The sequence below is a fragment of the Gordionus sp. m RMFG-2023 genome, chromosome 4 (genome assembly GCF_954871325.1).
Source record: "Gordionus sp. m RMFG-2023 chromosome 4, tfGorSpeb1-WG-v2, whole genome shotgun sequence".
NCBI lineage: Eukaryota > Metazoa > Nematomorpha > Gordioida > Chordodea > Parachordodidae > Gordionus > Gordionus sp. m RMFG-2023.
In genome coordinates this window covers 25516383-25538965 of record NC_088778.1, presented here as the reverse complement: position 1 = coordinate 25538965, position 22583 = coordinate 25516383, and the positions used below count along the sequence as shown (strand labels likewise).

The 22583-nt window shown below is 27.0% G+C and overlaps 1 protein-coding gene across 1 annotated transcript; it reads right to left on the bottom strand.

Annotated features, from left to right (window-relative positions):
* Positions 1 to 1060: 1060 nt before the first annotated feature.
* Positions 1061 to 6590, bottom strand: LOC135928472 (nuclear autoantigenic sperm protein-like). Its single transcript, XM_065464936.1, has 10 exons — positions 6448 to 6590; positions 6280 to 6407; positions 6151 to 6242; positions 6014 to 6084; positions 5900 to 5973; positions 5767 to 5857; positions 5622 to 5719; positions 5542 to 5580; positions 1400 to 1557; positions 1061 to 1195 (listed from the first exon to the last, which is right to left on the bottom strand). The coding sequence occupies exons 1-10, from the start codon at positions 6546 to 6548 to the stop codon at positions 1145 to 1147; spliced, it is 903 nt and encodes a 300-aa protein (XP_065321008.1). The 5' UTR covers positions 6549 to 6590; the 3' UTR covers positions 1061 to 1144.
* Between the last annotated feature and the right edge of the window lie 15993 nt (positions 6591 to 22583).

Genomic DNA, 22583 nt, shown 5'->3' with positions numbered 1-22583 from the left:
TTTATATATAATTACCATGCTTCTTATTAAAATTATTTTCAAGGTCCAAATAAAATCAGTATAAGAGATTTATTTATAAAAAGTAAGTTAACATTTCGTTTATAATCCTCTATTAGATATAATTGGTTATAAAATATTGGGTTAAATATCACTTTAGACGTATTTGACAGTTATTTGACAGTTTTATAATATATTACAGTTAATATTTTAATAAATTTTATTAATAAATGCTTTTGATAATAAATATAAGCAATAAATTGCTTTCAAATATTTAACGCCATCCATTTATTTAAAAATAATTTTATAAATTTAATATCTTATTATTTATCCCAGAATGCAATGACATTGAGACACCTACATCTTTTCATTTCACGTTTGGATGATTGTGCCATCTCTTAATGTCTTGGTGTCTCTTCACATTCCTTATTTATCATCTTGGTGCCCTTGTAGAGTTCTTATGAACTCCGCCCTTTTCATTTATTACTACACGTTTGTGTAACTCAATTGATAAGATAAGGCTTAAACCTTAGTATCATTTTTTATTATATGTCATTGCCAGAATGGATGTAATAAATATAACTTATCGTCTCTTTTTACTTGTTTTTATGAAAGCTATATTTTTATCGATTGCAATTAACATTAATAAATTATGGATTAAATTTTCAAATTAATCTATACCCAGCTGGCAAATTTTTTAATAATTTTTAAGGTCTATAAATTGAACCATTTATAATCACTAGTAACTTGATCATGGTCAAAGTTTATTATAACTATAGAATTCGCTGGTAATTAAATGATGAGTAATATTTATCTAAATATTATTACATTATATATGTTTCAGACAAAAAAATTCATTTTGAATTACCTTATAACTTTTTTTTACAAAATAACATATTTCAGAAGATTTTATAGATATGGATTTTGCTTAATTTCGATAAAATTAAAATTTTTCCGGTATTTGGGTTTTCTCATCCTTTACAACTCCAATCCATAATCAATGCATAAAATTAATATTATTTTATTAAGAATTTATATAAAATACAACAACTATATAAAATTGTTAGAATATTTAGATTTATAATGATTATATAAAAGATCAATAAATATTTTGATTAAAGAAAATGATAAAATTGGGAGTATAAATTTATTCCTTCGTTTTTCTCTTGACCAAATGTGTAACATCGTCGATTTTGCCCTAGAAATATAATATTTATGATTATTAATGTTGTATAATTTACATTATATTATTCTTAATATTCTTTGTAAAATTCAATATTGATTATTAGATTTTATGTAAACCTTAATGTGTCCTTAAAAATCATGTTTATTAGCAAAGAGTCATAGCAAAGTTTAACAGCTTATATAAAATTTATGATTTTTATTGTTCATTTTAAAAAACTTGCGTCTCTTTGTTTTGAGGCAATTGACTGCTAGACGAGGTCCCATTTATAAAGGAAGGAATTTGAAATGGTCTCTCTTTTGACTCACGGTAATCTTGCAATTTATCATGCAAATCTTTAAGCAAAGCTTCCAATTCTTCAACTTCATTTTTCGAATCTAAATTTGTGGAAATTCGATGTTTTTTTTATTATTATCAATAATATATAAATAGGATATGTTAATTGATTGAGAAAGTATTTATAACCAGATGGCCTTTTGCTGATAATGCAATTTTTAGAGGATTTTCTTAAACTTATAATGAATCCATGGAATTAGTTGAGATAATCAAAATATAAGAATAAATACTCTGATAAATTTACTAAACCCTTCTCAATAAAAGAATGAACATCAAAATATTTCTATAAAATAAAAAAATTGTGTAGGAAATTAAATCCTTGAAAAATAATTTAGCACTTTTAGAGATTCTAGAAAATATATTTTTTTAAAAAAATCAAAAAAATTTCATATATAAAGATTTTGAGAAAATCAATAATATAAAGGTTCGGTTTTAGGTTTGCATTAGAAAATATTAACTTCTTTCAATAATTAAATTAGAATATAGAATCTAGTTGTTTTGACTTATACAGCAAATGTATAAGATGTGACATGTGCGCCTTGGCTAGAAATCTGTAATGGGTGGGTTTTAACCCAAACGCCCTGCCTCCCATTTATCTAAAAATTGTTTAACTCTAATGTTAATTATTTGATTATTGGTTTTAGCTCTTTATTTATTTTATTTTATTTTAATGTATTTTTTATTTAAACCTATAAAATATGCAACATTATGAAATAAAAAAAAATGATTTTTAATAAATAAATATCTCAGTTCATTTCTCCTGAAAAATATTTCCAATTCATCATTACAAATATTTTTTAATCCATCCTCTTACTATTTAAAATCTTTCAGCCTGAGTGCCCATTGCAGACCTCTAACACTGCTACCAATCAAACATTTAAAAAAAAAGAAACACAACCATTAATAAGACTGTTAATACATTGGCCCTAGCTATTGGAACTAAGTAGTATTTGCTTTAATAGATCAATATAATAACTTATTTTATACTGACTGAAATTGTTGAAAGTGCTACCAGATCAGACCCTAAAAATTTAATTACTTGATCAAGTTTGGTATTGGATCTTATTAAAAAATATTTATTAACTCTCATACATAGAATGTAAATTTAATTTAATAAAAATCTATCATATCATCTCCTATAGAATAAACATAATTAATGAATAGTATTCAGAATTTTATTGATCTACAGATAATTTTTATGAACTATTTGTATTAATTTATCATATTTTTTTTAAAAAGAATGGGAAATTTTTTTTTATTTATAAATCTTCATTTTTTTAAAAAAAATAAATTTGTTAATAACTGAGTTTAGAATTAAAATAAAAAATGGGGGATGTGGTTCTAACCAGTTCCCAAAATTTTAAAAAGTGGGTTTTGGTTCAAAACTTCATCAATCAAAAAAAATTGAAACATTAACTTTAAATTAACCCTCTAAAATGAATCAAACTATATAATATATATATATGTAAATCAGAGATCTGCAAAACCTGTCCCATGAGAGAGGCTGGAAAAGTTAAAAAATTATAATGGACCAACCAGACAATTAATACCTAAAAAATATCAGACAGGGTTTTGCAAATATTTGATTTTTTGGGAAAAATTTTTAGAGACCCACTTATGTATTAAAATTTTAATATCAAAATAATATCATTTGGAAATAAATTGCAATATTCTTTTTTTTATATTTTAAGAGCTGTCATAAATAATATAGAAAATATCATAAAAAATTCAAAATTTATTTACCAATTACAAATACAGATTACAATTGATTTATAAAATGGTTGTTATAGGAATAGATAGTACTAGAGGCGAGATATAAGAGCCTAAATTGTCATAATGTCCAAAATTTGTATAAAAAAAAATTCAATGAACAGGGGCTTACTTTGAAAAAATTTAATAGGCAAGACCTGATTTTTAATAAAGCTTTTATGGGCCAGGCCTTGCTCTGGTATAAATTGCTCTTGTTTTTGTTAGAACTGGTTCTAACTCTGTTACTGGAAATTTTAAAAGAAAGGTTCTAGGTTAAGGTTCATTGATTTGTCTCAGTTTTGATACATGTCATATTGGGATATTGAATTTATAGGGATTCAGAATCACTACGATTTTTATTTAAAAAAAATCTAGTTTGACCAAAAATGTACTCCAGCATGAATAGAGTATTCATATTGTGAATTTCAAACAATTTTAGAACTACTCTTATTTATATTAATTTTTCATGCAAATTAAAAAATAAACAAAATGTTTATGGTAAATAATGCCTGCAATTTAGAGTAAGTACCCTACACATGCTGAAATATATTTCTGGATAAATCAGATTTAAAATTTTTTTAAACTGCCATCGGTAAATTGTCTAAAATTGAGAGATTCATCCACATGGATTCCATACCTTAATCATATATGATCAAGAACCAGGGACCTGGAGTGAACCGAAACGAACCATTAAACCATTATAAATATCTGAACCATAACCGTAACTGAACTCATATAATTATTTTTTGAAAGAGTAAAAAGAACCTTTATAAAAACGGTTAAACTGGTTCAGTTTTTATATTTTAGAGATGGAAATAATTTGAATATCCAGAATTATATAAACTTGTTCTTATAGTACTGGCGGTTCCCGCAATACAAGTTTCTGTAGAAAGGGCTTTTTGGGGATAAAATTTGTGTTATCATCACAAAACAAAAAGGAATCCAATTATATTAGAAAATATATTACTTATACGTTCAAATAATATATTTAAAAATGAGTTATTTTGAATCTTATATATTTTTTTTATATATAATTTATAGATGCTTATAATAAAAATAAATTAGGAGATGGTGTTTCAATAAAAAAAAAATTATAACCGTAATGAACCATTATAATTAGCTGAACCGAACCTTTATAAATTTCTTCTTAAGAACCGTAACCAAAACGTAACCATTATAATTTTTTATATACTGAACCGTAACCAAACTGAACCATTATAAATAACGGTTCGGGTCCTTGTCAAGAACTGGCTATAGTTGGAACTAAAGGCTAAAATTCTGGACCAATTGAAATGTATATAAAGATAATCTATAAAATGCATGTAAATAAAATATTAAATAGGTAAATTCTCCATCAAATAAATATCAAAGAATTCATCAGGAATTCCAGCAGTATTCAAAAATAAAATAATGAAAATAGAGTTTTCATGGAAAACAGATCTAAAAAATGCTATAATAAGTTTTAAAATTACACATATAGTGTCAAAATTGAAAAATAAATTTAAACTATGAATATAAATTCACTGTTTAATCAATTTATTTCAAAGATGTTAATGATTTTTTTGATTTGATGAATTCATAAGGATTCACCAGAAATTAAAAAAAAATTAAAAATGGAAATATGTTTGTCACATAGGCGATCTAAAAAAATGCACAGATAAATATTTTACTCAACAGAAAAAAAACATACCAAAATTAATACAAATTCATACAAAACTCAAAGAATAAAAGAGGTAAATGTCATGAGTTGATTTATTTTAGTATAAGTTATAAATTAGCTATTTTTTGATGATTTAATGTGATACTGTATGAATTTATAGTTTTATCAAACCATATATTAAATCATGATAAAATTGATATTATCTCCAATTTAATTGATATTATAATTTATTTTAATAAAACAAATAAAGGTTGAAAATGAAAATATTTGGATAAAAAATAATCTTTATTGCCCTGCTTATTCTAAAAGTTATTTTTTATTCATTTATATTAATTAGTTAATTTTTTACTTAAATTATATATGGAGTAACCTATATAAAGCCAATGATATATATTAGGGAGAGAAAAGGCTTAGTGCACCACAGCTACTACCTAAATGATATAACTAGTTATTTAATAAACCAATATATTTTTATTGGGATAGACCTAAAAATTGCAAATTTTTTAAGCTTAAAATTTAAGAAATTAAAGATTTTTTCCTTCACATGGACCAAAAACTGTTTTGAAAATTTCCATGTCATGTAAAACTCTAATATAAATAATTAAATGTTTAAAACCTGAAAAGTCTGATGAAGTAGGTAAATTATTCAGATAATCTAAATATTATAAAACTTAGTATATATTTTTTTATAAATACTTATTCGATTTTTTATAGTATTGATTGCATCATTAATGCTTTTTATTGCAGAATCATAATTTGACAAAAGGGAATATGAAAGAGAAAGGTTATAATGGCTAAATAATATTTAAAAGATCAAATTTTTTTAAATATAATATTTTACGTTTCAGCTAGTCTCCTATCATAAGGTTGTAAATATATATTTTGAATTTCCAAACAATTAATTAAATCTGATATTGCTTTTTCATAATTCTCTGTTAAATGATAGTTTATATAAGTATGTTTAATATTAAAACCTAATTCAAGACTTAGTTCTCCTAATTTTAAATATGTATCTGCTAATTTGGTTTGAGAATCTTTATCATTTTTTCTATATTAAGATATTATTAGTGATTATTATTATGTCATACTTTTCATATATCAGTCTTGATGAATCTAAAACTTCCCAAGCAAGTTGATAATTTGTAATATTATCTAATGTCTAAAATAATGCAATTATAATAGTGTATTTAAATTTCTTCCATAAAATTTATAATTATTTTTAAACCTCTGAATTGTTTAAGGGCTCATCATCAAAAGGTTCTATATTATTTAATTTGTGAGTGGTATCTTCAATATTTTGTGTTTCATCTTCTTCATCTAACAAAAAATATAAGGAAGAAATTATTTAATAAACCTGCTTCAGAATCGTTTTCGTTGTTATTTAATAAATTGTTTTCCATCCTTCCTGCTTCTAATAAAGCTTTTCCATATAAATAAAGAGGTTCTGCACATTCATCAGCCATCTCACCAAATGTTTCTGCTCTTTATCAAAAAAGTAAATATATTATTTAAGTGTCCTTACAATAATTCACAAGCTTCAGCAAAATTATCACTGGCTTGCTCATATTCTTTCATTAAAAAATGCTTTTTCCCTTGAGATATTAGATTTTCAACATTAACCATTCTGATATAAAATTGCCGCTCAAAAATATTTCCAAAGGGAGATCTTATATAGTATATAACATATGATAAATGTCAATCATAAAATAATTTGAAGATAGATACAAAGATATTGACAGCTAAATATTTATTTTATATTTGATTCAATAATTTTGGTTATTTTTATTTATATTGTATTTGTTATGTATGACAATAATATTTTAATATTAATTTTGATAATATTTTCGTATATTTAGTTGATAATTTTAATAATATATCGAATATATAAACATTAGCTGTCGCATCTTACATTAAGAACACTTGACAAAATGAGACTAAAAAATAACAAATAGAGCAATTTTAAATTCTATAGTTCACAAAATCAAATCGCAAATATCTGAACCAATGGAATTCTTTTCCTCAGACAGAACTTACAAATATATATTTTCAAATTTAACTATTGTTCCATTTAGAAACTCAATTATACTTTTCTCAGAATTAATTTTAAATTTATACTATTTTATGCATCAATGACAATATGTCATTGATTTTTTTTATATTTAATATATAATAGTTTTAATAAAATGAAATGAAATTAAAAAAAATAAATTTTATTTTATTTTTTATATTTAATATAAAAAGTAAAACTTCAATTTGAAATAAATTTAAATTATTAAGAGTAATATAAGATAAAATTATTTAAAAATCATTCCTGATAAATTAGTATTAGACTTTATGTTTATATTGCTTAATTTCAGTTTGCAATAATTTTATACTTTATTAAATAATTACATACTCATGATTTCTTTAAATCAATATTATCAGAGTTGAGAGTACCGCCTATGCTTGTATCTAAAGTACAAGATCCTTTTGTATCTTGTTCTTAATATCTTTTTGACATTTTTAATAAGATAACTAAAATCCTTCATTCTGAAGAAATCTCATATCTTTTCAATTTCTTGATAAAATATTCAGATTCTTTTCAAAATTCAGGTTTAAAAAGATATCAGTATAATCTTGTATTAATTTCCTTATTTCTTTCGCCATATTTTAAATATATTGACAACCAAAATTAGCTGGTAAATTTACAACCATTAAGATTAATAGATAAAAAATAACAATATCAAAACGAAATAAGTAAAGAATATATTTTTCTCGATTGAATATCATTACCAATTTTATGTAATATTTTTTAATTTATGATTATCACTTATGGTAATGGCGAAGAAGTTAGTAAGAAAATTATAGAAATAAGTTCCCCTGATCCTAATTTTAAATTTTTAGATGGAAATCTTCTTAAAATGATTCAACTCAAAAACACCTCTAATATCAAAAAATCATAAAGCAACAAACTCCTATACAAATTATGTTAAACATATTAAATCATATTATTTATATGATTATATGAAGTTATAATATTATATTTTTATTTTTTTTTAAATTTAGTTATAGGCATTTATACCCATAAGTTGAATTATAAAGAGCAGGGAAAAAAACCAGAAAACTCCACCACCATAAAAAAATCACTCAACTCAGTAAATCAGCTTGATTTAATACCATTTAAAAGTAAAACTAATAATTACACAAAATAAAAAAGATGGAGTAATGGGAAAATTTACTAAATTATGGAACTGGCTGGCCCAAATCTTCTGAAAAGATAAGGGAGATAACAGGGGGTAATCAGCTAAAATTTCCATGTATGATCAGGTGGAATATCCTATATCATACTTAGGTAAACTTAAACTTGAAAATTCAAGTTTGCAATATTTCTACCTTCATTAAATGCTATCATCGATGGTATGAGCAAAAGATTTGGGAAAATATTTTCCTATGATATTGAATATAACAAGCCAATTTTGTCATTATTACCACATCTATATTTTAAGAACTCATGAATTGTCGAATAATAAAAAAAATATTACTATCAAAATATATTACTAAAAGAATCCTTAAATGTAGTATCATATTATATAATCAAGCTCAAACTATAACACCAATTTATTTATGCGCTACACAGCTCTGCTCCATTTTTCTCAACTCATTTTCTGTTTTGCTTTTCTCAAATCTGCTTAGTTTCGTATGTGTTTTTATTTTGTTCTGTTTTTATTGTTTTTCGCCCCTCTCTTGTTTTTTTAGGTTCTCCCATAGTTTCTGTTTATGGTTTGTGTGTTCTTAGTTCTATTTATTATGTTCTATTTAGTTGCTCTTTATCGTTGATTTTATTTATTTTTTAAGTTTTCCTCTTTTTTGTTCTTTTTTTTCCCCAATCTTTTCTGCTCTCTTCTGTATTTTATTTTCATCTGGTTTGTTATGCACTCTTTTTTCTGTTTAGTTCAATTTCCACTCTTTATTAATATCCTTTACACTTTTCTTTTTCTATTGATGCTCATAATTTTCATTTTATTCTGTTCTGATATTGCCTGCTTTGATCTAAGAATTAGTTGTTCTATTCTTATTTCCTCGGCTCTTTTTGTTTTTTTTTATCTACCATATTCCCATTTGCTTGTTCTCTTCTGTTCTTATCTATCTGATCGGCCATAATCTGCTCTGAAATGCTCAGCTCTCTTTTGTTTTGATCTGCTATTCTCTGTTTTACTCTGGTCTTCTATACTCTTTTCTCTTCTGCTCCGATCTTTCTTGATGGCATATTTTTATCTGCCTCTCTCTACTATGCTCGGGTTTGTTCTGAGTTGTTTATTTCACTATTCAGTTATGATTTTATTTTTTCATCCATTTTCTGCTCTGTACTCTTATACTTTGATACATTCTGTGTAGATCCTTTTCTGTTATTTTCTGTTTTGCTATTTTCTATTTTCGATTTTAATCTATTCTGCTTTGTTCATTATGATTTGCTTTGTTGATTTATTTAGTTCAGTTTATTATATTCTATTTTACTTTGTTCATATCAGTTATTGCCTGTATTGGTTTTTCGTTTTTGGCGTCATTGTACTCTCTTATATTCTTTAATTTTTCTTTCCTGTTCTGTCTTATTCCGATCAGCTATTCTAAGCTCTGTTTGACTTCACTATCAAAAAATGTTCAGAAAGGCCTCATCAAATATTTATTTTATAAAATATATAACTATTAACTTCGTTTAAACCATGCCCGGGTTCGGTAGGGTTTAAGGTTAAAAAAATAAGTGGGTTCGGTTCGGGTTTGGTTTAGGTAAATATTTTTTAACCCGGGTTTGGTTCCGGGTTCAGCTCGGGTTTAAGAATTTTTGAATTGATAAAAAAATAATTCTATATTTAAATCATAATTAAAGAACTAAACATAAATTTGGTATAAAAAATAAAATTTTTGTTATAGACAAAATATAGTAAAAATACAAAGCATAGTCATGAATAGATTTAAAAAAATTTATTTAGACTTATTTCTTTAAATTAACAAAATCCAATATAATAATTTTTACTTTGACTTGTTCACTTTCATTTTCCTCAAATTAATAATCTTTGAGAATAAGTTAAAAATTAAAAATAAATGGCCTAAATGAATTTAATTGTTTAAAATTTATTAACAATCCAATAGGAATCTTTGAGAATAAATTTAAAAAATTTAAAAATGGAGTAAATGAATTAAGTTGTTTAAAATCTATTAACACTTCACTTAATTGGAAATTTGAAAATATTATAAAATGTCAAGTAAATTATTAGTATTTTATTTACAATTATACAAATATCTTATATTAATTTAAACAATTCACAAACCCGGTTGAACCTGGGTTCAAATAAAATTCCCAGGTTCGGTTCGGGGTTTTGAAAATTTTATAAACGGGATTCAGGTTCGGTTCGGGTTCAAATTTTTTTCCCAAAATCCCGGGTTTTCTTCTCTGGGTTCGGGTTCATTTCGAACCCCTGGTTTAAACAATCACACTCCTATATTTGATTTGTTAAATATACTATCAACTGTTACCTAAGATTCAGCTAAGAACACTTTGATCAACATACATTAATGAATTCATTGACAATCTAGTTCCATGTTCATTGATAACATGAAATGGTCAATTATAAATGTTTCGTTCTGGCCTGCATCCCGAATCTAATGATTAAGTTTTGAATATTTTACAAAAATGTTTTGGCCATATATTTTCGTGTTTTTCGATATAGGTTTAAAAGTTTTCTAATAGATTTTTTAATTATTTGGGCCCAGCCTAATTAAAATGACCTTTTCTCTCAAAATTTTGAATTAATTATTTTTCAAAATGATTTACTTTTATTATTTATAATTATTTATTGCATAGTTTTGGAGAAAAGGGAGGGAAGGGATGGACAAGTGTAGGGAATTTTTTTATTGGCAAAATTATATTTATTAAAATGAACAAATTTTCGAAGAGAATAAAACGTTCTCCTCCTCCATCGCTACGCCTATGATTTAGCATAGTTATTATCAATGCTGGAATTATAGAACTTATTAATCTGTATATAAAGATGGGTTGTTATTGTTAAGATTTTTTTGTTTGAAGTAGTCAGGTATATGAATCAAACAAGTATCTTAGGGTTGCAGAGGTCTAGGTAACGGTTTCTTCTTACTGAATTACACGTTTTAAGCTATATCCGGATATATGTTAGTGTTAGTTTAACTGAGAGAGTTTTTTATATAAATTAATAAATTTGTTAAATGTTTGATTAGACGGAACCAATTCTATGGACAAGACTGTTTTAATTTCCGCTATTTGAATTTTTTAGTTTATTTTTCTAATGAATGTGCAGTTTTAGGTTTTTTTATATTTTGTTCTATTTCAGTTCTCAAAGTCAACCCTTAGTACATCCTTTTCATGATATTTAATATAATACGTTCGATTCCCTCTATACGTGTAAATCTAGATCTGGGAAAGGGAACGAAAACTCAAGATATAAGCATAGTATAAAATATTCAGTAAAGAACACAAATTAAAGCTTACTAAAATATTTTTTGAAAGCAATGTGAATCATAACTTTAAGGCGGGTTTAGGTTTTTGGGGAACTGGATTATTTATTTCGACTTTTTGTAATATGAAAAAATAGATATAAAAGTCGAATAAAAGCTAATCAAAATATATTTTTAATTGCAATTCTACTAATCGGTTATAGATATCAGATTGTTATTTAAAAAAATATTTAAAACAAAAAAAAATTGCAACATTAATGGATAACTAATTATAATATACTATTGAATTTATACATATCAATCTCTCCTTGGGATTTTGAGGGAGTCAGGGTTCATTTTACATTTGATAATTAAAAAACTAACATGGAATGAATATCAAATGAAATCTTAATTAAATTAGAAATAGTGCAATCACTCCAAACAATGGTGAGAAGAAAAAACGCGTTAATCATATATTTTTATTTTTTTATATTGAAAAGTTTTATTTTTATTTATATAAATAAAATATACTTATTTTTCAAGAATATTGAAAAAAAAGTGGCATCATATGGATACCGGTTCACCCATCCATATCATTACTCATATAAATAAGACTAGATGAAGTTAGATGAGGTCGAATTTAAATAAGAAATTAATTTTCTATCATATTATTATCATAGAAGCGGTATTATTTAATTATTAATTAATTGGATTTAATATAATATGACAACTTTTTAATATTTTTTATTTAAAAAATAAAATCATTTTCGTATTTTTGAATTCTATCTTTGCCTTTCCAATAGCCTAGAATATTTTATTCTGATATGCCACGTAAGAAGTTGGCATTGATAAGAGTCGTTATTCAGCCGGACTAATGAATTCGTTGAAATAAAATCCTTTCTATCATGTTAGCGGTCTTATAAATGGTCCTTACAAATTAGCCGAGGTAAACTTCGGAATCCGAAATGAATGCCAAAGAAACGTGGATTCAATTATATTTGGTACATAAATTGTAATTATGACAGCAGAATTTATTTCTCCATTTAATAATTTTTTCCAATGGTATTAATTTTAAAAGTGTAAAGAGTGGATTGTGAAACAAAAATAAAAACATCAAATTTATCTTTAATGAATACCTAAACGCTTCTGACACGTAAAGCCCGATTCTAATAATAAATATCGAGTTATATAAAATTTTCTAAGTTCCTGCTCTTATCATTATTTTAATTAATAAATAAATTGAAATATATGAGGGACATTTCCCGAGCAAAAAATTCAAATTTTCGTAAGGAATTTTACAACAAAATGGGAAATTTTTCTTCACACCTCTATTATTTTGTATATTAAAAATTGATGCAAATCAGTATTAGAAAAGCCAGAATGGGCACAGTGAGAGGTCACCAATAATTTAAATTAATAAATTATATTTGATTTCGATCAAGTTGATTGTTTATATACTATATAAGAATATTTACTACACATAGGCGTCAGGAAGTTTGGGAAGGGGGAGGGATGGCACTTGTTAGGTTGATTTGTTTTTCCTATAAAATTTTATTGGAGATCTGATCAACTATTGTAGGCCTCTGGCTATGTTACATTTTTTAAATAATAATTTTGGGGTTTCACTTTTTTTTAATTATAAAATGCATTTATAAAAATTTTGAATTATAGTCATTATTTTAAAAATTATTAACTTTTATTTATTTTTCTTTCAAATTATTGTGTATGGTGATATATACCATATTGGTGGTCCGGGTGTGGGGGGGGGTGATTTATTAGCTTATAAGGATATTTACGAAAACAGGCGAATTTCCGAAGGAAACAATTCCCCCTTACCTCCCCCCCCCCTTATTTTATATATTTTTAGCACTACAATTTAAATCGAAATTTGATTAAGTCTCCTTCCTACTTGAATGATTATGAAAGTTTAATTATAGATCGGATAGTGGGTTGTGTTCATTTATTTAATTTTTTCAGGATTCTAGTATAAATATTCAAAAATATATTTTTTTAAAAAACTTAAAATAATAAATGAATTAACCCTTATGTTTTCTTTTGAAAATAACCTTTTAGAATATATATCTGATCTCATTATAAGTGTGACAAATTTCTTTAATATTAGGTCGAATGATACTTAAAAATGACAATGAAAATTTCTTCTTTTTTTAAAAATTTATATTTTCTAATATATATTATAAGTTGTTTTATTTTTTTAAAATTTAAATCGTGACACAAAAGTTCAATTTTTGAAAATAATAATGTTATCTTTGTTTTTGTAATGTAACGGTAATAAAATGTAATTTAAGAAAAGTTAAATATTTGTGATGATTAAAAAAAAGGCTTAAAAAAATTATTTGACATTTATAATTTTTTAGGTTAAATTTTTTTCTGAATAATTTTTTTAAAAATAATTCTTCATAAATTCAAAAAATCATAAATTTAAAAAGGTGTATGTTATACAGCGGCCCATGATAAGCAATAAATTAAGCTTAAGCCTTAATTGCTATTCTATTTTCCCTCGGTTCATAATAACATATCATCGATACCATGCTTATGTTTTTATTATTTACCAGATAATATTCGCGTGCCTTATAAGCGTATCTAGCCAATATGGGGAGTCGTCATTTGATCACCTTCATAAAAATTTGTCTAGCCCTTTATCAAAGAACGACAATAAATATAGACTCCAATCTTTGAAAAAAGAATTTTATTTAACCGGTGGTGGATTTGAAGATATAGTTGACAAAATATCCTTAACATATAGGCTTCAAAGATCAAGATCTTTTAAAAGGGTTAGCAAGAGAAATTTAGTTTGGCGCAATGGCTATATTACTCATAGCGCAGGCAATTTAAATGATCATGATCTCAAAAGAAAACGGAAAAGGTTTTCTTTCAAGATAAAAAAGAAGGAGTTAGTGCTAGCATACGCTGATTCTGATAACCATGATCTTTTTGAATATAATTGTTTTTCCAAAAGACCGGGTTCCAAAAAAAGAGGAAAAGATTGCAATTTGCCAAATTGCAAATGTCAAAACGGAGATATTCCAAACAATTTACCTATTGCCAAAATTCCTCAATTCGTGATGCTCTCTTTTGACGATGCAATAAATTCGGAAAATTTTGACACTTATTTGAACTTGTCCAGGGCTCGTATTAACCCAAATGGATGTCCGTCGCAGTTCACCTTTTTTGTGAGTCACGAATGGACTAATTATCAGATGGTCGCTTATTTGTATGACATGGGGCACGAAATAGCCTCCCATTCAATTAGGTTTATTGATTTTTGTTTTTTAGATTAAGTTTTTAAGTTGAAAATAATTTTTCTATAAAAAAAAACCCATTAATATAAATCAGAGACCTTCAGAGGTACCATTTACACGGTCCGGCCCGGTCCGATTTTTTTTTTCAAAAATTGTAGGGTCTGCAGGTCTTTAAAATTTTAATTGTTTCTTCGTCTTTTAGCCATCGAACGCCCCAAACTTGGTGGAAAGAAGAAGCAAATTACGAAGATTGGAAAAATGAAATCGCTGGTCAAAGGCAAATTATAAGTGACATGACCAACATACCTAAGAGTGATATCAAAGGAATGAGAGCTCCTTTCCTACAATCCGGAGGTAATTTACAGTTCGAAATGTTGACTAATGAGGGATTCCAATGGGACTCCTCTTTTCCAAGTCCTAGAAATGAACCTCCACTATGGCCTTATACTCTACATTTGCCTCCCTCTGATTGTCAAATACCTCCATGTTTATCCAAAGGATTTAAAAGTATTTTATTATATTTTTTTATGCTTATTCCCTTATCTTTTAAAATTATTACTTGTTTATACAAATTTAGGAAAAAATTGTATCTTACTTTAATAATCATGTTCAAACTATAATATAAAATTTCTTTTTTAATAAATTTTTTTTAAAAATAAGAAATATGGGAATTCCCAATGGTAGATTTTTTGGATGACAACGGGAATTTTTGCTCCATGGTTGATCAATGCTTACTAACATCGGGCAGTCCAGAAAACGTTTTTGAATTTTTGGGGGAAAACTTTCTGAGACACTATGGTAGTAATAAAGCACCATTTCCACTTTTCATGCATTCGGCGTGGTTAACGAATAGCGAAAAACGAAAGTTGGGTTTCATAAAATTTTTGGATACTATCGCAAAGCTGGAGGATGTGTATTTAGTTAGTGTTTCCCAAACCTTGGACTGGATACGCCATCCCACCACGTTAGATAATATGAGGCCAATAACTCCGAACGTGGAGGAAGTTAGCAAAGAAATAAATGCAAAGATAATCAAATCATCGATACCTAACAAAAAAATGGAATCAGTTCCTATACCAAATTTAGATAAATCAGATGGAAAGATCAACTCTGTAAATTCTTCGAATAAAAGCCATACATTTATAACGGTTATTAAAAGAAGTAAAAGAAGCGATGATTACGATTTCGGTGGAATCATAGATCACGATTTTGAAACTCTGTATCCATATTGTAACGCAAAATATAAGACGCCCGATAACCTAACGAACTGTATGGTAAAAAAATTCACTGATTGTTATTACGTCGGTACCAAATTAACATTGAATAATGTCCAGAATTCTCCTACAAATAATGATTTGTTGGAAGGTTCTCAATCTACATCTCACTATCTACAATCGTGCATGCTAAAGTGCCCTTATGATTACCCATGGATGCCACAAAGACCTCCAGTTGCGGAGCAGAATATTAAAGATGATTATTTAGACTTTAGAAAGCGAAAATATTATGAAGTATATTAAAATATATTTATTTAATTTCCATTAGATTGATAAGTTACATTAAAGCAAGAAACTATTTTAAACATATTTCGTTAAGATTATAATCTTATTATCAAAAATGAATGTATTTAATTAACCAAGGCCCAAAAGCGTCCAACTCATTACGATTTGCTTTCCAAGATTTTGAAGTCTAAGCGAAGGCAAACGACCACATCCCGTCCGGAAGATATTACGACTACCATCGAGAAAAGATCAGTAGAAGACGAAAAAACCAAAAGAGAAAAGTTTACCTATTTATTGCCAGAGCGTATTCGCAAAAAATACATAGGCCGAACAGGCCAAGAGGAAGCAGACCCTACTGACCCCCTTATCAAATACAACATAAATTTATTTCCCTCCCCAACCCAAGCTAAATGGATCTCTAAACATAGAGAAAGGGAAGAGGATTCTACAAAATATAGAGATAGGGAAGAAGATTCGACTAAAAGTTATCATCACGCAGAGAGTAAGGTTAACAAAAAAGAATCTAGAAATGATAATAAGCAGCAAACTTTTTCCAATGGAGAAAGAAATCCCTTCAGATTCAGGAAAATTAAAAAAAAATATTCTAATTCCCGAAATGAAAACCCCATAAAACGTGAAAAATTTTACGATGATCGTAACGTTGAAAGAGATAGAGAGAGTGATGAAGAAGAAAAGGAAAGGAATCACGAGACTAAATACAATGCCAAATGTTCGAGCGAGTTCTGTAAACCTCCTGGTTGTAGATGCGCTAGCCCTGATATTCCATCCCAATTGGAGAAGAGCAAGATGCCTCAATTGGTCCTATTATCCTTCTCCGGAGCGGTAAATGAACTTAATTTTCCAACGTATTTAGATATTCTGGGTAATATTTCTAATTCTGGAGAAGGTTTAAATAGGAAAAAAAGAGACGAAGGCATGCCCAATAAACTCAGACTGAATCCAAATGGATGCCCCATATCCGCCACCTTTTTCATATCTCACGAGTGGACTAATTACCAGATGGTGCACGATCTTTACAATCGAGGACACGAGGTAGCTTTAAACTCTATCAGGTTAATGCTTTGTTTAGATATTTTTACTGCAACAAATATTTAGCTGTCTCAGTATTATTGTTCTCTATCCATTTATTAAAATTGTTCAGGAGAGCATTAAAAAAAACATACACTTCTTCCATTTTAAATAGGAGATCACAACCTAGGAATGCATAATAAAGGATTATATGAATTATATTGAAATATTTTTTATTTTGGATATATAAAAACATAGTACTTATTTTAAAAAAAGCATTTTACAAATAAGTGGATATAGAACACTAAATGATACTCAACCAACGATTTGTTCTTAAAAGTTATAATTTAAAAAAAATATATATCAGATATTAGCCTAAATACTAAATTAAAATTATATTCATAAGTTATCCGGATTCTCAATGGTGGAAAGATGCTAACTATGATGATTGGGTGACCGAAATAGGGGATCAAAAAGTTTTGACATCTAAGTTTGCTAATATTTCAGAATCAGAAATCGTGGGAGTCCGAGTTCCCTATATGGAAACAGGAGGAGATAAACAATTTAAGTTTAATTTTTAATAAATTTTTACAAATTTATTAAAATATTCCTAACCGAAGATTTTACGATGTTACCTCCCCCCCCGCATTATAATCAGGGGTGATACTAATATTTATATAAAATATATGGAGTGTATGGGGCTCCCCCCCCCCCTCCCATACCATCTTTAATAGAGACATTATTATTTTTTGCTATAATTTATTAAAATATTCCTAACCGAAGATTTTATTTACGAAGGTACCTCCCCCCCCCCCCTCCCATACCATCTTTAATAGAGATATTATTATTTTTTGCTATAATTTATTAAAATATTCCTAACCGAAGATTTTATTTACGATGGTACCTCCCCCCCCCCCCCCGCATTATAATCAGGGGTGTTACTAGTATTTATATAAAATATATGGAGTGTATGGGGCCCCCCCCCCTCCCATACCATCTTTAATAGAGACATTATTATTTTTTGCTATAATTTATTAAAATATTCCTAACCGAAGATTTTATTTACGAAGGTACCTCCCCCCCCCCTCCCATACCATCTTTAATAGAGATATTATTTTTTGCTATAATTTATTAAAATATTCCTAACCGAAGATTTTATTTACGATGGTACCTCCCCCCCCCCGCATTATAATCAGGGGTGTTACTAGTATTTATATAAAATATATGGAGTGTATGGGGCTCCTTCCCCCTCCCATACCATCTTTAATAGAGACATTATTATTTTTTGCTATAATTTATTAAAATATACATGTCATCGCTCAAAATATTATCTAACGAACTATTTAGAATATTAAAATCGTTACATTTGCATCTGGGCTAGTTAAATTTTTATGTGAACAATTATCCACTAAAAAAAATAATAGTTCTACCCTTTAATAAATTGCAAATTGCTATTAGTTTAAGATTCCCTTAACTAAATATATGGTTGAGGGACTTAAAATGAAAATAAAATATTAACCGAAAAATTGAGTAACTACTTTTAATATTAAAGCTATTAATTTAAGAAATGAATGTTGCATAGATTTAGTTTTCAGCAATTTTTTTCTAATCCCTCTGATAGTATTTATACATAATATTTTTCTCCAATTTAGACACTTCATCATCAATGTTTGTGGCGCTCTTTTTCATGTTTAATTAAAGATTTTAAGATGGCTTATTCGTTTTTATGAGCAAGTTTTGTTTGATATATATAATCATTTTATAAATTTATAAAATAAAGAATTGTAAAATTGGTACAAGATTGGGAATCCCTTTTTTAAATAAAATCGAAAGTTAAGAGGTATTTAATGAATAAAAAATATAATAATTAACTTTTTTTTAGATAAAATAATTGAGGAGTTTTGAATATTTAAATTGTTACATGTATTAAGATATGTTTCATTTTGGTATATAAGATCATTTAATAAAATAGTTATAAATAAATTACATACCGTTTTTTCTTCATAAAATATAAAATTTTTACCATTTTGCTTTTGCATAAGACAAACGGATAGAAATTATTAAAATAAAATGATTAAATGCCCTAAGGAATAATAATATTAATCTAAAATAAGTCTAAAATTTTTTCAGAAAGCTATTTAAACAAAATAATAATGTATTTGTTTAAATGGGTGCTAACTTATAAAAAAAATAGAGTGCTACCTAATCCATTTTTTAAAATTAATAGTAATAAGAAGGGGGGGGGGGTGTTTTAACACACAAGGCATTTAACTAGCGGCCCCTGATTACAGTGTTATAATTTTGATAATTAAGACTGTAAAAAGAATAATATTAAAAATATATAACACGCAAATACCACATATTCATTTTTAATTGATATACATATATAGCCTTTTACCCTATAAAGGATTTATTCAAATCTATTAAATATCAATTTCAAACCGATTTCATTAATTTAAAATGTTTACTCGTTACATAAAATTCCCCCTCTTCTCCCATATATACAGGATGCTACGTGAGCACGATATGCTATACGATTCGAGTATCCCTACAGACGCCATAAATCCTCCACTTTTTCCTTATACTTTAGAATACAAATCGCCCTATGTTGAATGCTCAGTGGGAGAATGTCCTACCAAATCCTATCCCGGAATCTGGGAGATTCCACTGATTAACTATATAGATGGCAAAGGAAAATTGTGTTCGACAGTTCCAGCTTGCGAATTAAAGGACGAATTAGAGGATAGAGATTACCGCGAATATAAAAATATAGACAGGCCAACAGCCAAGAAAAATGGGCCATCGGATAGCAGAGCTAAGAAAGTCTTTGATTTGCTCTCTAACAATTTCCACGCTCACTATGAATCCAACAGGGCTCCTTTCCCTTTAGCACTTTACTGGGAATGGCTTTCTCCCACTCACGAAGATGATTGGATTGACGGAAATTCGAAAGACGGCGAAAAAGGAGATGGTGGTGATGAGGGAGGAGTTGAAGAAGAGGATTGGGAGGACGACAAAAAGAAGAAGAGAGCTGTAAAGCGCGAAACTCTTAAATATTACAACGCTGTTGAAAGGGATAATAATGATGATGATGACAATAGGTGGTATTCGAAAAGAGGAGAAAGTGACGACGAGGAGGAAAGAAAAGATAGCTATAAAAGAAGGGATATTTCTTCCGCAAAAAAAGATAAGGGCCACAAAGAGTTAGATGCAAAATCGAATCCCAACTTACAAGGTTTGGTCGATTTCCTAGACATGATAGGAACGTTAGAAGATGTTTACATAGTAAATCATAAGGATACTGTATCTTGGATGGAGAGCCCGCTGGACTCAGACACGTTAGCAAATCCAACTTCATATTTCAAGAAATATGGGAAAGGTCTGTCGGGTAACCGAAAAACCCGGTAAATTAATTTGGAAGATGTATAGGGGAGAAAAATTAATTTAAAAATAAGTATTACTATATGATAATGTATTGAGTGATTTATAAAATATTCATTAGTTATGAGATCGTTCTTACATTGAATTTCACATAATTTTCAATAAGCCCCTCCTAATATTTTAATGCTTTTTAGATAAATATTATATTATATCACGGAGTCAAGAATTAGCGCCAATTTTTATTTTAAATCTAACAGGCTTGATGACCCACCACCTGGCCCTTGGATGTGCAAGAGAGCTTTGAATTATGGCAGAAACGATGTAGCCGATAACACTGCCGATTGTTCGGTCAAGGAATATACTACATGCGCTTACGATACCGATAAAGGGCTTAAATATTTTTTTCCGTGCGGAGAATGCCCTAAAAATTATCCTTGGGCCAATAACCCATTGGGGGAATGAACTATAATCATTTTCAAATAGATATTTATGTAAATCCTTGATTATTACTATTTTATTATTCGTAAATAACAATTCAGGTATGTTTGCAAATGTTTTTAATTATTAGTAAATTACAAATGTGTCCCAAATACATAATGTATATAAATAGTAATAATCTGTAGCATATATATTTAGTTTCTGCTTCTCCTCAATAATGGCAAATTTAAAAGATCATACCAATGGTTTTCCATATTTTTAAATAAAAAAAGTTTTTTTTTTGAACTTATATAATTCGATTACGATTTTTTCCCTATCTAAACTAAAATGCCGATGATTTACATAAAATGGTGATTTGATATGATGTTTTTTTTAAAAATTATTAGAGGCAAAAGATGGTTTAATTACCTCAATGAAGCTAACATTCATTATATTGATACAATTTTTTGAACCAGGATTTTATTTCATTTTATATATTTATTTATTTGGAAAAATAATATAAAAGCAAATTAGTATTGACTTAACTTTAGCCAACTCTAATAAGACTCATCAATTTGCTTAAAAAATTACTTTAAACAATGAAAGCTTAAACTTCAAAGATTGAAATTTTTTTATGATAAAAACTTAACTAAATACTATTTTGGAGTTGGTTATGACTGATATGATTATTTTTCCAACTTTAATAATTAAAATTTAATTTTATACAGGGAAAATCATGCCATTAAGTATATATGAGTTAATATAAATCAATTTCCAAATGTTATATGCAGATACACAAACAAGATGCAGACATGGATAGTTAACATTTTAGTTTTAATAAATGTTTTTTAAATTTAAATGTAATTTTAAATAAGATGTTTATTGTATATATAGATTTTATTTATAAATTGAGGTGGTTATAATCTGATTTATAATATATTTAAGTTATAAACTAATACTTAATTATTCTATAAAACAATTTAAAAATTTATTAATTTCTCGGTATTTATAACTAATAAGGGTACGCACAATTCAAAAAAATTTTTTAAAAAAAATGATACTCGCATTTATACATTATGCATCCTAACACGATTTCGTAAATTTCAAGAATAAATGAATCTAAAATTTTGACTTTCAACCCTAAATTATTATTCTAATTTAGATTTCAGAGAAAAAAAAATAAAGTTTCTATGAATACAAAACATAATCATAATTAAACTATGAATAAAAATATATAATTAAATTTATTAACATCTAAAAAATATCTTATTTTTCGAATTAACACCACACATCTATCCCCTTCTGTCTTTAGATCAAAACCATCATTGTTACAGCATAATCGGCTTATAATTGTACTTTGCATTTTATGCTTCTCTCCATTAATTGTATTTACCATTACAATTGTCTTTAATTTATTATACTAATGCATGTATAACCCGGGATTCAAACCGAACCTTTAAACCGTTTTTTTATATAAAATAAAGTATAAAATAATAGAATTCCAAAAGTTTATTTTTCGATTAGTTTATTTACGTTATCTTTTTTTTAAAATATATTTTAATCAACATCTAAAAAATATGTTTTCTAAGATCGAAGTAATTACTAAATTTCTTCAATAAACAGTTTAT

Bases quoted from the DNA above. Each gene is read 5' to 3' on its own strand.
- LOC135928472 (XM_065464936.1), bottom strand. From the start codon at position 6,548: ATGGTTAATGTTGAAAATCTAATATCTCAAGGGAAAAAGCATTTTTTA. The intron at 5,581-5,621 runs GTATTTATAAAA...TATAATATTTAG, and splicing joins TACTATAAAAAATCGAATAA to ATTATCTGAATAATTTACCT. The intron at 1,196-1,399 runs GTTTTTTAAAAT...TTATATTTCTAG, and splicing joins CTCAAAACAAAGAGACGCAA to GGCAAAATCGACGATGTTAC.